This window comes from Acanthochromis polyacanthus, chromosome 7 (genome assembly GCF_021347895.1).
Source record: "Acanthochromis polyacanthus isolate Apoly-LR-REF ecotype Palm Island chromosome 7, KAUST_Apoly_ChrSc, whole genome shotgun sequence".
Classification (NCBI taxonomy): Eukaryota; Metazoa; Chordata; class Actinopteri; family Pomacentridae; genus Acanthochromis; species Acanthochromis polyacanthus.
Window position 1 is genome coordinate 12,493,572 of NC_067119.1, and position 14,714 is coordinate 12,508,285.

Here is a 14,714-nt window from a genome sequence, read left to right on the forward strand (position 1 = left end):
CTGTCTGGCTAATCCAGAGGTGTCAAACTTGTCTTAGTTCAGGGGCCACATACAGCCCAATTTGATCTCAAGTGGGCTGGACCAGTAAAATCACAGCATAATAACCTAGATATAACAACAACTCCAAATTTCCCTTTGTTTTTGTGCAAAAAAAGTCCATTCTGAAAATTTTCACATTTAACGAAACAACCTTTATTATGAACAACATGAAATTTCTTAAGAAAAATAAGAGCAATTTTAACAATATTGTTTATCATTTAGACAGTTTATCATTTAGACATTACAACTTACAGATCGCGGTGTATCTACAAAAGCACAAAACATTCAGTCACAGGTATCTGAACCTGAACAATACTGTATTTTACTTTTTGATCAAAAGAATTTGTCAAGATCTAGAAATTATTTAAAATTTACATTGATTTTCACTTCTGTGTGGACAGACCACACAAACGAAATGGGAACTATTAAAGGAAAAAGTTGTCCCCCGCCTTGTAAATATTCTAAATTTATACGTAAAAAACACATAAAAGTTATGGCAGCGCATGAAATATAGGGTTCCACCAAATTTAACTCTTTTGTGTTGAAGCTGCTGACTGACGTTATATTGCACTATAACGATTCGATGGATTTAATGAATCCTTACTATTTTACAGTAAGGATTCGTTTTGCAAAGTGGATTGGACCATCCCACAGGCCGCAGGCTATATGTTTGACATCTCTGGGCTAATCTGTGGCTTCAGTATGACCAAAAGTTTTAAAACACTTTGTAGATTTTGATTTTTCTATTTTTTAGAGTACTTCCCGCCGTCGCCAGCAACAGCATGCCACAAAGAAACCTCTGTGGTCGACAGCACTGAAGTGGCCACTGTCTTTTTCGTGAGTCTCAGGGTGTCTCACAAACTTTTTTTTTCCATGCAAGTTTCTGGTCTTTTTCTTTCTTATTTTTTCAAGGCATAAAGATTTCTACATCATGCCTTGGTTTCAAGAAAAGGAACTTCAATCTAAGCTTACATTTTACAGTTTTAATGCATGTTCATGGTTTGTAAGTCTAAACCACAATTATTTATCATACTCAACATTCTGCATCATAGCATATAAAGTTATTTGTACATCTGTTCAGTAGGAAATATAGATTCAATCTTCATCTGGGAATATGTAATTTTCTGTAGCAAGACTGATACAATACATGCGATATAGAAAAGTTTCTTGCAAATAAGTTGAGAGACCGTTTGCAGCTTTAAAAAGAATAGAGTAATGCTTGGTCCACGTTTTCTTTGAATTCAACACATGCACTGACACTTTAATATGTTTAAATAAATAATATTCACCAAAAGATAAAACAGGTCCCAAAAAAGTATAAGGAAAAAAACTTTTATTGTTTCACTCTTCATATCTGTACAAATACCATCAAACTTTGTATGTACATATGACATTTACATAAAAAATACAAAACTATATATTCATAACAGAATTTTGTATTTCTCTTGCGATGCTTGAAAATAAAAATGCATTCTGAGGAGGGGAAAAAAAAGAAGGGAAACAAACCAAACAGAGAAACAAAGTGAAGAAGACTGATATAGTGTGGAGTACTGCAGTACATTAGTCCTATTTTAGCTCTGTGAGAGCAATATGGAGCACATTGGCAAGAAGACAGCTCACAAATGTTAATGGCACATTGTTTCCAAAATAATCAAGTATCATCCAAAACTTACCTCTGCTCTAATGTGGTGAGACAAAATAGATGCTATGGAATTACGTCTAAAGTCGTTGTCTTCTTGTGGAGACAAACCTAAAGGGCTAAAAGTAAAACTTCAAAATAAGAAAAGAAAAACAAAATGGCTCTTTTTTTTCTTTTCCATTTCATCACTGCTGTGTTGCACCTTTTACAATGCTCTTTTGCAAAAACCATTGAGAGAATCCCTTTGGTCAGTTATTATAGTTGTAAACAAACCAGAAAACACTTCTGTACATAAAATGATTGATATATTCCCAATAAATAAACACACAGTCTAAACATGCATTTACGTATGTGTGACATAAACATCTGTGATAGAGATTTGACAGAAACAAGCAGATTTTTACAGCTCGGGGAATGCAATTTACAGCTTGTAGAGGACTTATACTTACATGGTAACATGACAAATAAATAACACTGTTTTTCTTTGGACAAATATATTTCTTCGTGATAAAAAAAAGAAAGTAAAAGGGACAACAACAAAAAAGGGGGGGAAATGAGTGGTAACACAATATATCATGGTAGATGATAGCCTGACAATGTAAATGTATAAATTATAAAACACAAAAAAAGTATAAATAAACATCTAGCAGACTGAACTATATGTATACTTCCTTTTTCTTTAAAAAATAAATAAGCATACACATAATGTACAGTATGGACATGATTCCTTGCCCTAGGACTGTTCCCCTAGTGATGGGAGCCTATCCATCCAGTATAGAAGATAAATGGAAATAGGCCATGTAGTCTGAGTCCTCATCTTCCTCATCTTCCTCCTGGTCTTCTGTAATGGCTATATGGGAGAATATATGGTAGCTGTTGTATGAATACGGACCACAACAGCGCAGAATATCACTGAATGTCAAAAAAAAGCTCACAATAAAGCCACTGGCACACAGCCTCCCTTTTGTTTCTTTCTTTTTGTGTGTGTGTGTGTGTGTGTGTGTGTGTGTGTGTGTGTGTGTGTGTGTGTGTGTGTGTGTGTGTGTGTGTGTGTGTGTGTGTGTGTGTGTGTGTGTGTGTGTGTGTGTGTGTGTGTGTGTGTGTGTGTGTGTGTGTGTGTGTGTGATTATGTTTGCATCTGTGTGTGAGGAAGAATCTGTGTGACTTGGCAGCAACAATTACTGTGGCATCCCCAATTATACAACGTCCATTTACATAATCTAGCAAGTCAAGGCTGCAACATGAGGAAACAGAGGGATAATGGGGAAGGTGGGTTAAGTAGGGGGGAGGCTGGGGGGGGAGGCTAGGTGGAGGGTAAAGGGGGCACTGGGGCTGATGGTTCCAGTGGCTCGGGTCTCTTTTGGGCAGATTTCCTGAAAGCAGACACACATAACACAGAAAAGTGCTCTTGTGTTCTCGGATTTGCTAGTTTCTGATCATTATTATTATTATTATTATTACTAGTTTTAGCTTCTGGCTCAAACGTACAGGGAGGGAGGACTCTGTGTCACAGCTTGGCCTTAGCAAGCAGGTCGGAGCTCATCAACACAGTTCTGAGGTATTTTCTTTTCCTTTTTACAGAAGAGATTTACACTGGACACTTCAAAAAAAAAAAAGAAGAAAAAAGCACACAAGCGAGGACGAGAATGACAACACAAAAGGGGGGGGGGTGAAAAAACAGGCAGTCCCTCATTAATCCAAACGGATTTTGTAATTTCTGATACATATTCTGGTAGACAGCACATTCACTGGAAACAACATGGATGGTAAAAGTTAGGTGTTAACTTTTTTTCTTTCTAACAATGATAAGTAAGAGAGTGTGGTTCTACAAGCTTATACTCATCCTGCACACTGTAAATTATCACATTTATATTTAGCTCATGAGGTGATCATAAAGTTGGTCCCTTGGATTCCACTGCATACCGCAGGCACATCATATTAAGTCGATCAGAAGGAAACTAGCAAGGAGGTTTTCTCCTAAATAGCAACTTGGAATGTAAATCTGATACTTCCTTGAGGCTATTGTTCATTTTGATGGTTTGCCCCCCAGGCTGGTGAGTTCTTGAATGACTCACAGGGATCTACAGTTAGGTAGTTTACAAGAATATCAATCTTAAAATCTGCTGTCATTATCATTAACATGGCACCAATGTTACAATCACCTTATGCACGTCATATGAGTATATCTGAACGTATTCTTTTCTTCTTGGCATGTTGGCAGTGTGGTGTATGTCACAAGAGGCAGTGCATTTTGAATTGATTGATTACAGCCGAAAGCAACAAAAAAAGGAAAAATAATACAAAAATAACAAATACACCGTTACCAGGAAATTAGCAATGTGACTGTGGAATTTACAAGCTGTAAAGATGTGACCACTATCATAAGAATAAAACATTACTGATAAAAAAAGAGAAATACTGCATGAAATGTAAGGCAACCTGCCCCTGCAGGTCACTAGCATGACCATAAACAAAACTACTTTTAAATATCAGGATTGTTTCACTGCAAACACAATAGGTTTCCTCTATTATCTGGGTAAGTTTAATGAAGTTAGCTTTTTCCCAGGCTCTTAGAGTCTCCTGATATAGAATTGTCATTCACCTTTCTGTTAACTTGTTTTTGCAGGAGAACTGAAAAAAGGTCAAATTTAAAAACTAAACAAAATAACAAGAACACAAGAACAAAAGCCAGCGACAAAGACAATGTCATGCAAGTTCTTCCATTCCCAAGTCCTTTCTGCTTGTTTAAGCTGTGCCTGGTGATGTGGCTGGGGTGGGAGCTGGGAGAGAGTAGGGGTTGGAGGGGGTCACTTTCAGGGGGAGTTTTTGTTGCGTGAGCAACATGGAATATTGTCTTTTGCTTGGAGAGGGAATGGGGATGTTTTGTTTATTTTGTTTTTCATATTTTGCTTTTGTTGTTTACTTACAGTTGCAAGATCCCGAGTGCTTGACTTCCAGCAGCACCCCCATAGAACAAGCAGCTTGCTTCATGGCACATTCGCTGGGATATGTGGTGTTGTCGCTGGCACACACCGCCTCGTCTGTCCGACTCTCCGGACAGGCCTCATCACACAGCGAGCAGCGCCCTCGGCCCATCCGAGCATCCCACAGACACTTCTTCCCCGCGCTGCACTGGATGTCCTCACATGACTTAGCCTCTAGAAGAAGAGAGTCACCACAGGGGGAAATGTTTGATGAGACAGCTTATCATGAATGCGTGCATGCTTTTCAGACAAGATCATATATGTTTTTTGGAGAACTAGGCTAGGAATACAAATTATATCCTGCTATACAGGGTTAGGTCTTGTGTTAGGGAAGAGAGAGTTGTGCTTAAAGTAGCATTTCAAGCCTGCATGAGTCAGATTGACTGCTATCTGGACAAGAATCCATCTGACTCAAAACTTGAAGCATGTCTTCATGGCCCCAGCGCTCCCCTGTTTTGCTCTCTCTCTCCCTCCTCCTCTCCTCCCCCCTCTCCCATATGGGCTAGTGCTGCCAACATCAGGAAATAATAAGATGTCTATCATTTCTTGAGCAAACACAAGCAACTACCAAACACACATACACTCTGTCTTTCTGAGACCCCCTTCTCACTGGAATGTTGGCAGAAATGAACAGTGAATTACTGCAGAGCTGGCCAGGAAGAAAATGCACTCATACGATATTCAAAGTCAGTGACTGCAGGCGTTCTCGGGGAGTCTCACGCTTTCATGTCTCTAGCTGCAGACTTACTGATGCATTTTCCCTCATATGCGACTCCGATGGACCTGCCAAGGAGACAGGTAGCTCTCCTCAGGTGACAAGCGCTGGCATAGATGATCCCGTCGTTTCCACACAGGTACTGCTCAGGCGACGTCACCTCGGGGCAAATCCGATTACACGTCACACAATATGCGTTATTTGTCTGGTCCACGACGCACGTGGAGCTGCCGGGGCACAAGACGTCACGGCAGGTTTCTGACGAGACAAAGAAATATTTTGAGAAAAATTACACAGCATACAAGAAAATTAAGAAGCACCTCGCAGAGAATTTGCATAAAAATATCTACTTACTCTTGCATTTTCCTTGGTACTGCACGTCCAGGTCGGGGTGGCCTTTGCATTTTGCCTTCAGCAGCACGCATTCGTCTTTGTAGGTCTTCCCATCTGATCCGCAGACTGAGCCTTTCCAGGTGATGTTGGAACAGTCTGGCGCGCACACGCAGCGCGGCTTACTTCTCCTGTTCATCTTGCACCTCTTTCCAGGCCCACAGTCAACATTGTCGCAGGTTTCTAAAGGGAAAAAAAAGGTCTGTGATGAGGATTTTGGCCTTGTGCGTAAAGTTATTCTGGCGCGTGAAGTGCACACTAAAAGGGGATATTTTACGCACGGCGTTGTGCGTAAATCAGATCAACAGTATGATTTAGCAAACAGAATGACCGATGATGTGTATTATGAGAAAAACGAAGGGAAATGAGTGCACCTCCACCTTTGCAAGGTATGCAATTGGGGGCTCCGCCATTGAAGATCATCCACCTAAAGAGCGTGCTGTTGGGGACGTCCTCCTCGGTCCAGGACGTCCCCAGTCTTCCACTCCGGCAGCATTCCTCCCTGCTCATCCCCGGCATGTAGAGCACCTGGCACCTCCCGTTCTTCCCCTGCTGTAACCAGCAGTTCCCAGCTGTAAAAAAAATAAATAAAAAGAGGAGAAAAAAGCTCGAATGTCGCATGTTGGACGTCTAAAACCGCTGACCCAGACGCACTAGACACACACGCAGCCTGTATTATCCGAGACGCTCCCTCCCTCCCCTCTCACCCTCCCGGCTGTATTTTGTCTGATTTTTTTTTTTTTTTTTGCGAGACTCTTAACACTTGCCTGTCCCAACTGTGACTGACAGCCCTTACAATGCAGCCGCAAACCAAAAAAAGTAAGAAGAATCTTCGGAGGGGGGGGGTCGTCCTTTATTCCCAGAGACTCCTTGTTATCACCGGACAGAAACTGGAGTGTCTAGACAGCGTTAAATAGCAGCCAATCTCTCTCCTTCAGAAAACCACGGTATTTAGGTAACAAGGCTAAGCACACCACCGTCTCCAACGCCTCATTGCATTATCCCAGACATGCAGCCACCAGACAATGACTTCCTTATTAGCAAAACAGTGCAAAGTTTATTTCAAAGATACAAAAATCAGAAACAGAACGGTTATTCAGGCTCTCTGCCACCAAAATATTCTTTGATCCAGACAGAAGCAGGATGTTTAAACAGACATAGACACACATGACATTATACGTTCACATGTTCTTGTATTGAACACAGACTTCATTTAAATCCGTTTGAAATTTAACCCCCGAAATAAAATAAAAAACATTGGTGCAAGAGACTATTATTTTTTTGTCATGGTCAAGACTAAAAAAAAATGTGCACACATTGTGCAAAGGGTGCGCGCAAGAAATATGTAACTAACACGCCCATAAACTCACAGTGGACATTCTCAAGTTTGTTGCAGGATTGACGAGGACATCATGCAGCACGGAATGCTCACACTAAAGTATGAAATACGCTCCAGGTATTATGGAGAGCTGACGTTGCCACCAACACGGCGTGGCGGCTTTAGTGTATGTTGTGCGCCTGGCGAGGGCTGCAAAAACCTGCCATAGTCTCACTTTGAAGTGTTCCATATGGCACCTGTTTTATATACGCTTTTACGCACGCACTGTCTGATGTGGAGAGACTTTTATCAGCGCGGAAAAAAGAGGAAACCCACTTTGAAAAGTTTCTCGGTGGTAGCAAGTATCCGACTCTGGCGCGTTTTTTGCGGCTGACAGCAGTCGAAGTTTCTCAAAAAACGGAAAGAATGCACGGGAATGGATGAGGAGAGCTTACCTTGAACTTTTTGATGTTCCATGAGGTGACAAAGCCATATGAACAAGAGAAAAATGCCCGGGTGAAGATGGTGTTTCAGCATCCCAAACATGATGGAGAGGCAAAGTGAACCACGTATTTGACACAGGCAGCGCAAAAGTAATCTGCTTAAGGTGGCAGTGTTGAATAAGTGTCAGTCTGAGAATGCAGCCTCTTTTTAAATCTATAAGGGGTCTCGGGTCGACTGTCTCTGGTGGGCGGTCTCCTCTTCTGTGGGGGTGGGGAGATTTTTTTTTCTTAACAAAGTTCTTTCAATCCCAATCAAGTGACATCGTTACAAGCAACTTTCTCTTTGCCGCAATAATTAAAGAATGTGAAATTATTTGCAATAAAACGACATGTTTTTGGAACCATGCAGCTTTAAGGGCAAACAGAAGAAAGATAGAAGATCTGACAAAATGAGTCAGTTGGTATGAATTTGGGGTTTGATGAAGAATACAGTTAAGCTTTAATTAAAATCGTTTTGGTACTTTGGTCGTTTGCCACAGATTGCTCTCTTTTACGCACGTTTTACGCACGGCTTGGATATGTGCCATGAAAGCAATAATAATAATAACAATGATAATAATATTTATAATAATATTAATGCTTCCTTATGTATCATTGCCTTTATTGTTGTTTAATCAAACAGGCCCACAGCCAACATACCTATCCGGACATAACATGAGTCAAATGAAGTCAAATTAAGGGTACTACTGGTAACTGATATTTTTTCCACCAACTGCAGACAAAAGTGCAAATCTTTTGATGAGAGTTGCTATTTAGAATATATCCGAGCCCAGACAATAATAGAATTCATAGTAGTCCACAGCCGCACAGCTAATATTAGAACAGACAGTTGTTTGGGTTTCTCTCCCGGGTCAAGCTTTTAAATATAATCAAACCTGTTTCCGAAGAGGCTTCAGACAGAGGAGCGGGGTGTTGCGTTTCATTGAATGAAACGCGCGCGCGCGCGCACACACACACACACACACACACACACACACACACACACACTGAACTCCTTCAGAAGTCCTTGCGCGACCTCTTCAGCGGAATCCTGGTTACAGCTCTCCAGAGCAAAGAGCAAAGTGTCTGCTTGTGCGAATCAGACACCAGGGAGTTAATTATCTGACGGGCAGGCAGGAGACACTGTGTTCCCTTTCTTTAATTTCAGTTAAAATGCCACTAGGGTATCGCTTATCTACAAAATATGAGAATACATGTAATCAAACCTTTACAACATTCCCACACACAAAGCTGCGAATGCTGCTGCCTTAAATAAATGGATACAACAACCTATATGATCATAAATTCTTACCAGTCCTCATTTTGGGAGCTTTGTGCTAAATCCATTTGACCTTTAGCATTACTATTACCAGCTCTGAGCAAGATTTATTTTGTTACAAAGCTCATGCACACAGAGATCCCAGGAATCGATGGAACTCACACAAAGTAACATCCACATTTCTACTGTTTCACATTATTCAATTAGACAAGCCACTTCTTTCCCATTTAACACTGTCAGGCGCTGATGTTTAGTGCTAAAGTCATTTTATGTCATACAAAAGAAAGGTCCTTGAAGTTTTCTGAATGTTCTGTCCTTTTTTGATCCACTAATGGAACTCATGCTACAGCATCCTGAGCCAACAGCAGCATCAGAAACAGCAACCAGCTGGAAGACTCAAAATAAAGGATACAATCAAATTAAATCAATGAAAAATGGCCCCAGTACTGGAAATATGGAACTCAAGCAAATACTTGGACCACTATCTCCAGCAGTTATCAGCTATTTAAGATTCTCTGGTGCCAAACGTGTACATTTTGTCCTCACTTCAATTTAATTTCCCAACAATAACAAGCAGTCATCATGCAGTGTACTTCCAAAGATATCTGCAGAGAGGCTTATCAAAATGATTTGTAAGTCATTCAGAGCATTATGAAATTTCATGTTTGGATAAAGAGCAGCCAACATTTCTGGAGTAAACAACTACAGAAACATCTCAGTGTAATAAAAGCAGATAAAGGTGTCTGAGGGACACGTTTACAGCATCATTATTAAGCCCTTTGTGATTTTATCAAGCAGAGTAAGCTATTTGGTGATCAAAAATTGCATATTTTTTGAGTCAAGAATCTGAGTAAATGCACTAATGTTGTGAACGAGGTCATTTAGGTTGAATTAACCCTTGAAGCAGCAGTTTTTTACATTAGGAATTTCAAAATTGCAATTCCTTTCAACGAATCTGAAAACGTCCCTCCTGATACTGTGTTCGTCAAATCATTGAGTGTCGGGTGTGAGTGATTTGTGAGACCAGTGTCTTTGAAGAGCAGAAGTTTCCAAAACACTTCCTGACATGCAAGTACATTTCTGCACTGCTGTATCAACTTTAAAGTGCTGGCTGCTGTCCTGAAGCCATTAATGGCACAAGCAAAAGGGGACAAGCAGGGCTCCGGGCTCCGAGCTGACTTTGGTTAAAACAGAACCATGAAGCAAATGATCTGATTGGAATGCTGTGCCACTATAAGTAAAATCATAAAATTTGAAGACAACTGTGATTGGTTGCACACACTCCTAATGCCACAGGGGATGACATTTATTCTAATTTGATGCAGAGTTTTTGTTTTCAAAAGCCAGAAGTTGAGGCTGTAGCACAATGTGGTCATTTATAAGACAATATCTACAGTTTTATTGTTAAAAGATGTAAATCATATACCATCTAAACAGTAATTTCAGGTAATGCTGAAGGTTTTACAAAAGTGCAAAAAAAGGCCAACAGTTACTACTAAATTTGCTGTGACATCACTGTTGTTTTACAAGAGTATTGCAGCAATTTGTGAGCAATCATCCCATTGTGGCACAGGCCAGCTGTTTGGCTCACACTGCCAATCATCTGCAGGAAACCCCAGAGGGACGAATTTACAAAGAGGTGTACAAACTCTTTCCCTGTATCTCTTTTCAGCAACTATTTCCACATTTACACTTCTGCATGAGACTCCAAGGGCTGTTTCACAATGCCGTGGTGCATGAGTAATTGTGAAACAGAGATTCCTTATTATCGGGTTGTCCAAATAGCTCTCTCAAACATCTACAGTTGATCCAAAACGCTGCTGCGAGAGTACTGACAGGAGTTAGCAAAAGAGATCATATTTCCCCTATACTTGCTTCTCTTCACTGGCTTCCTGTTAAATCCAGAATAGAATTTAAAATCCTTCTTCTGACATATAAAGCTCTTAATAACCAATCTCCATCATATCTTAAAGATCTGATAGTACCTTATTATCCTAGTAGAACTCTTCGCTCTCAAACTGCAGGCTTACTTGTTGTTCCTAGAATTTCTAAAAGTAGAATGGGAGGCAGAGCCTTCAGTTATCAGGCGCCTCTCCTGTGGAACCTGCTCCCAGTTTGGGTTCGGGAGGCAGACACCCTCTCTATTTTTAAGACCAGGCTTAAAACGTTCCTTTTTGACAAATCTTATAGTTGGGGCTGACTGGGTGACCCACAGAGGTTCGGCTTGTGTCTTCATTGTACAGCTGACCCCCTCTTGGACGTCCCTTCGTTCTGCCCCTAGTCATGCTGCTATAGGCCTATAGGCTGCTGGGGGACTTTTCTTGACGCACTGAGCCCTTCTCTATCTACCTTTACATTTAATATGTATACCGTTATTGCAGTACATTCACTCTGTTTCCCCCTGTGCTATTTCTCCGAGTGTCCCTGGTCCCAGAGCTGGATGCTTCAGATCTGCGGTCGATGTTCCACCAGCTGGTCCAGTCTCCACCATGTCCACTGTGGGATACTGCTACTGACCTTCCACCAGCCCTCTGCTTCCAATTCCCTTTTTCCACGAGTCAACTCTGCATCGCCTTCAATATACTGTTATGCTAACTTACATACTGTTTGAATTTTACTGCTAGCTATATAAGGAGTATGTTTAATGTCAGAGCCGTACATCATAAGAGTAAACTATGAGTCAGTTTTCAATGTTAGCTTATACTTTGTCTGTGTCACATATCCTGTCATGCATGTATTCAAATGTGTGTTGTGTTTTCCTTGCTTTCTCACCCCTCCCTCTTCTCCCATCCCTCCCCCTTGCCCTCTTCTGTCCTTCTCAACCCGCCCGGCCAGCAGGCAGATGGGTCCCCCCTATTTGAGCCGGGTTCTGCTCGAGGTTTCTTCCCTGTTAAAAGGGTGTTTTTCCTTGCCACTGTCGCCTTTGGGCTTGCTCTGGGGGTCAGGCATATGGGTTCTGTAAAGCGTCTTGAGACGATTTGACTGTAATTGACGCTATATAAATAAAATTGAATTGAATTGAATTGAAGCTGTTCAGTCATTTATCAAATTCTATATATCTCCTCCAACAAGGAAAAGGGCTTAAGCCCAGGCTTCCAGAAAACATGCTATGTATTAGGGACAAACAGCAAATTCCATTTTGCCAGATCCAAAGAAATGAATACAAGACACTCTGCTGGGTGCTGGCGTTGACTTGTCGAGAAGGAAAACATTCTGAAACACATTCCAAAACAGCTGAGGGACAGATCGAGCTAACGGTGGGAGAACATGACAGGCAAAAATGTGAGAGGAAATTAATTGAGTTTGAAGGAAAACGTCAAGTTGTGCTGACGTTTGAGAGGAAAGTGGTCCAAGTAGTTTTCCAGACCAAGCAGGGTCAGAGAGGAGAGGAGATGAGATAACACAAGTCGAAAGCTTGTATTTCTCAACAGAGAAATAAAATCCAAAATTTCGCCTCTAAAATATGATGGACTGATCATTGATGATATGACATGTCCAAGTCATCTGCAGAGCAATGAGGAAGACTAAACAGTTACATGCCACCTGCATCATGCTGCCATCTTGTGGCAAAGTTGTGTTAATACATATTTCAGTACAGTCGGATGAGCTTTGATCAAAAATCTCACTATCTCAGTTGTGTTTAGAGCACAAAATATGCTGGTTGCTGGTTGGCGAATAACCAAAAAAGTCCGTGTATTTTTCGTTCTGAAACGGATATTGAAAAACAAAAAACGAGTGGTTATTTGATTTTCATTGAAATACAATGTGTCTTTCCTTTTCATGATCAAAAAGGGACATATGAAATTTTTAAAATGCTTTGATTTTCCTTTTATATTTAGAATAACAAAAAAATAAAAATAAAATCAGGAAGAGACAGAAACGAAAAAGGTCAGTTTTTTCATTTTCTGAGACCGGAAGTGGTCATCAGCAAGTGTGGAGCCAAACCATAGATAGATATATAGAAGGCCTCCATGGCACTTGAGTTTAGTGAGTATGGTAAGAGCAGAAAGGGAGCTGCCAATCGGACGCGGTTCTTTCACCCAGAGAGGACCTCTTTTGATTGCTGCTGCTACATGTACTGCCCTAGTTGAGGTTTTAGGTGGAATAATCCTTTTAACCAGCCCCTCAGGTCTCTTTGAGGATCTCTGTTGAAGTCTGCGAGGATGGACTAACTTTTTACAGCGACTTGAAGGAAGACGACTAGAAGAGCAGGTCTATAACCAGCATTAATAAAATCCATGGAGTCGGCTCCAGACAAATGAAGGGAGGTCAACTTTTATCAACCTCCATCCAGATGTTCAACTTGATATCTTTACTTGAGATTTTTAGCACCACAAACCTTTAGTATCACACTTTATTATCATTTATTAGGACTTCAATGGAATCCACCAGCAGATTTAGTTTTTGTTGAGAAACTTCATTCTTGTCGTCGTGGGACTGCAGGATTTAAAACTGTTCCTTCTATTTGACCTCATGTTTATTAGTTTTAGTGGAGAAAGTTTTGTCGATTAATCTCTTAAAAACCAAATAATAAATTGGATTAGTCAAGATTTTTAAATTTCTTACTTTGCCATATTTTAAATATGAAAAAAAAAAAAAGCATCTTGAGACAATTTGATCTGTAATTAATGTTATATAAATAAAATTGAATTTTGTAATATTGGAGTAATTCAGCCATAGATGTTAGAAAATACATTTTCTTTGTGCATCACTCTGTTGATTGTTTTCTCCAGTAATTAATTTCTTGATTTGGTTGATAAAATGTCAAACCCAAATATATTCAGTTTACTGTCATAAAAAACAAAAAGATTTACATTCATGATGCAGGAATCAGGCAGTTTTTCACTTTTTAATCTTAGTTTAGTCAGAAAGATAGTTGATTATGTAATTTCCTATTTAATGACAGAGCTACACATCTGAACTCAGTCTCATTAAAACAGATTCTAATTCAGTGTCATCCACCCATATTAAAGTGCAGTTACCCAAAATGTTTGCTGCATGAGCTCCAACAAAACCTGTCCAGGTAGAAGGCCATTTTGACAAACAGGAAGTGGAAAATTCCAAGCAGATTTATAGAAGGGGGATCCGGACTGTACTAAGTGTGGTCGAGTATAGACGGGTGTTTTGTGGGTTTTTAAGGCTGATAGTGATTATTAGTGAGACATTTAGAGTAAATGACAGTATTTAAAATCTTGGAGTTAAACTTAGAACACAAACTAACAGAAAACTTTGTTGATAAGTTTTTTTGTTTACAGATGTTAAGTTAAAGCAGTTTTATTCATGACGTACAACCAATCAAGTCACTCCAGAAGACAGTGACCACAGCTAGATAAAGGGTCAGAGCCAAAGTAGCGCCATTTATAAATTTATTTATTACCGTAAATCAGTAAAAGCTAAAATATTATTTTGTAAAAACAACTCGCAAGTAGGGTTAAGGGTGTTAAAAGTACTACAAATCTTATAGATTAATGTCTTAGCACCATTTAGTATTGCTCTAGACCAGACTGGCTTATAACTTATACAGGGGGAGCCCTCTAGGCACATTATTTAGAGAGATATGGACTGTTGAACATTGATGTAGTGATGGCTAGAAGTTGGGACTTTGCATGGCTATAGTAAGAGGATAGATGAGTTTGTGTGCAAATCTGCAGATCTCTACCACCTGTGCTACATTGACTTCAGGGTCCTTGAAAATTAGGCACCTTTCAGGGGGGGCAATGTTCAGCAGTTAACAGCGATTATTGTGTTTATAGAAAGCTGGTATCAGTAACATACAGCACACAGCGCGCACCACAACCCAGAAAAGTTGAGTGAATCCATCAGACTTTCAGAGGGTTTTGCCTATAATGTTGTCAAAAGGCTTCGACA

General features: G+C 40.2%; 1 protein-coding gene across 2 annotated transcripts; it reads right to left on the reverse strand.

Annotated features, from left to right (window-relative positions):
• Positions 1–1,355: 1,355 nt before the first annotated feature.
• On the reverse strand, positions 1,356–7,752 carry fsta (follistatin a). Of its 2 annotated transcripts, none has more exons than XM_022218084.2 (6): positions 7,541–7,752; positions 6,142–6,339; positions 5,732–5,950; positions 5,411–5,635; positions 4,606–4,836; positions 1,356–2,528 (listed from the first exon to the last, which is right to left on the reverse strand). In XM_022218084.2, exons 1-6 carry the CDS (start codon positions 7,629–7,631, stop codon positions 2,440–2,442), a joined length of 1,053 nt encoding a protein of 350 aa, XP_022073776.1. In that variant the 5' UTR covers positions 7,632–7,752; the 3' UTR covers positions 1,356–2,439. The 2 variants fall into 2 exon arrangements, with proteins under 2 accessions (XP_022073776.1, XP_022073777.1); XM_022218085.2 differs by having other exon boundaries at positions 6,148–6,339; positions 7,541–7,751.
• Between the last annotated feature and the right edge of the window lie 6,962 nt (positions 7,753–14,714).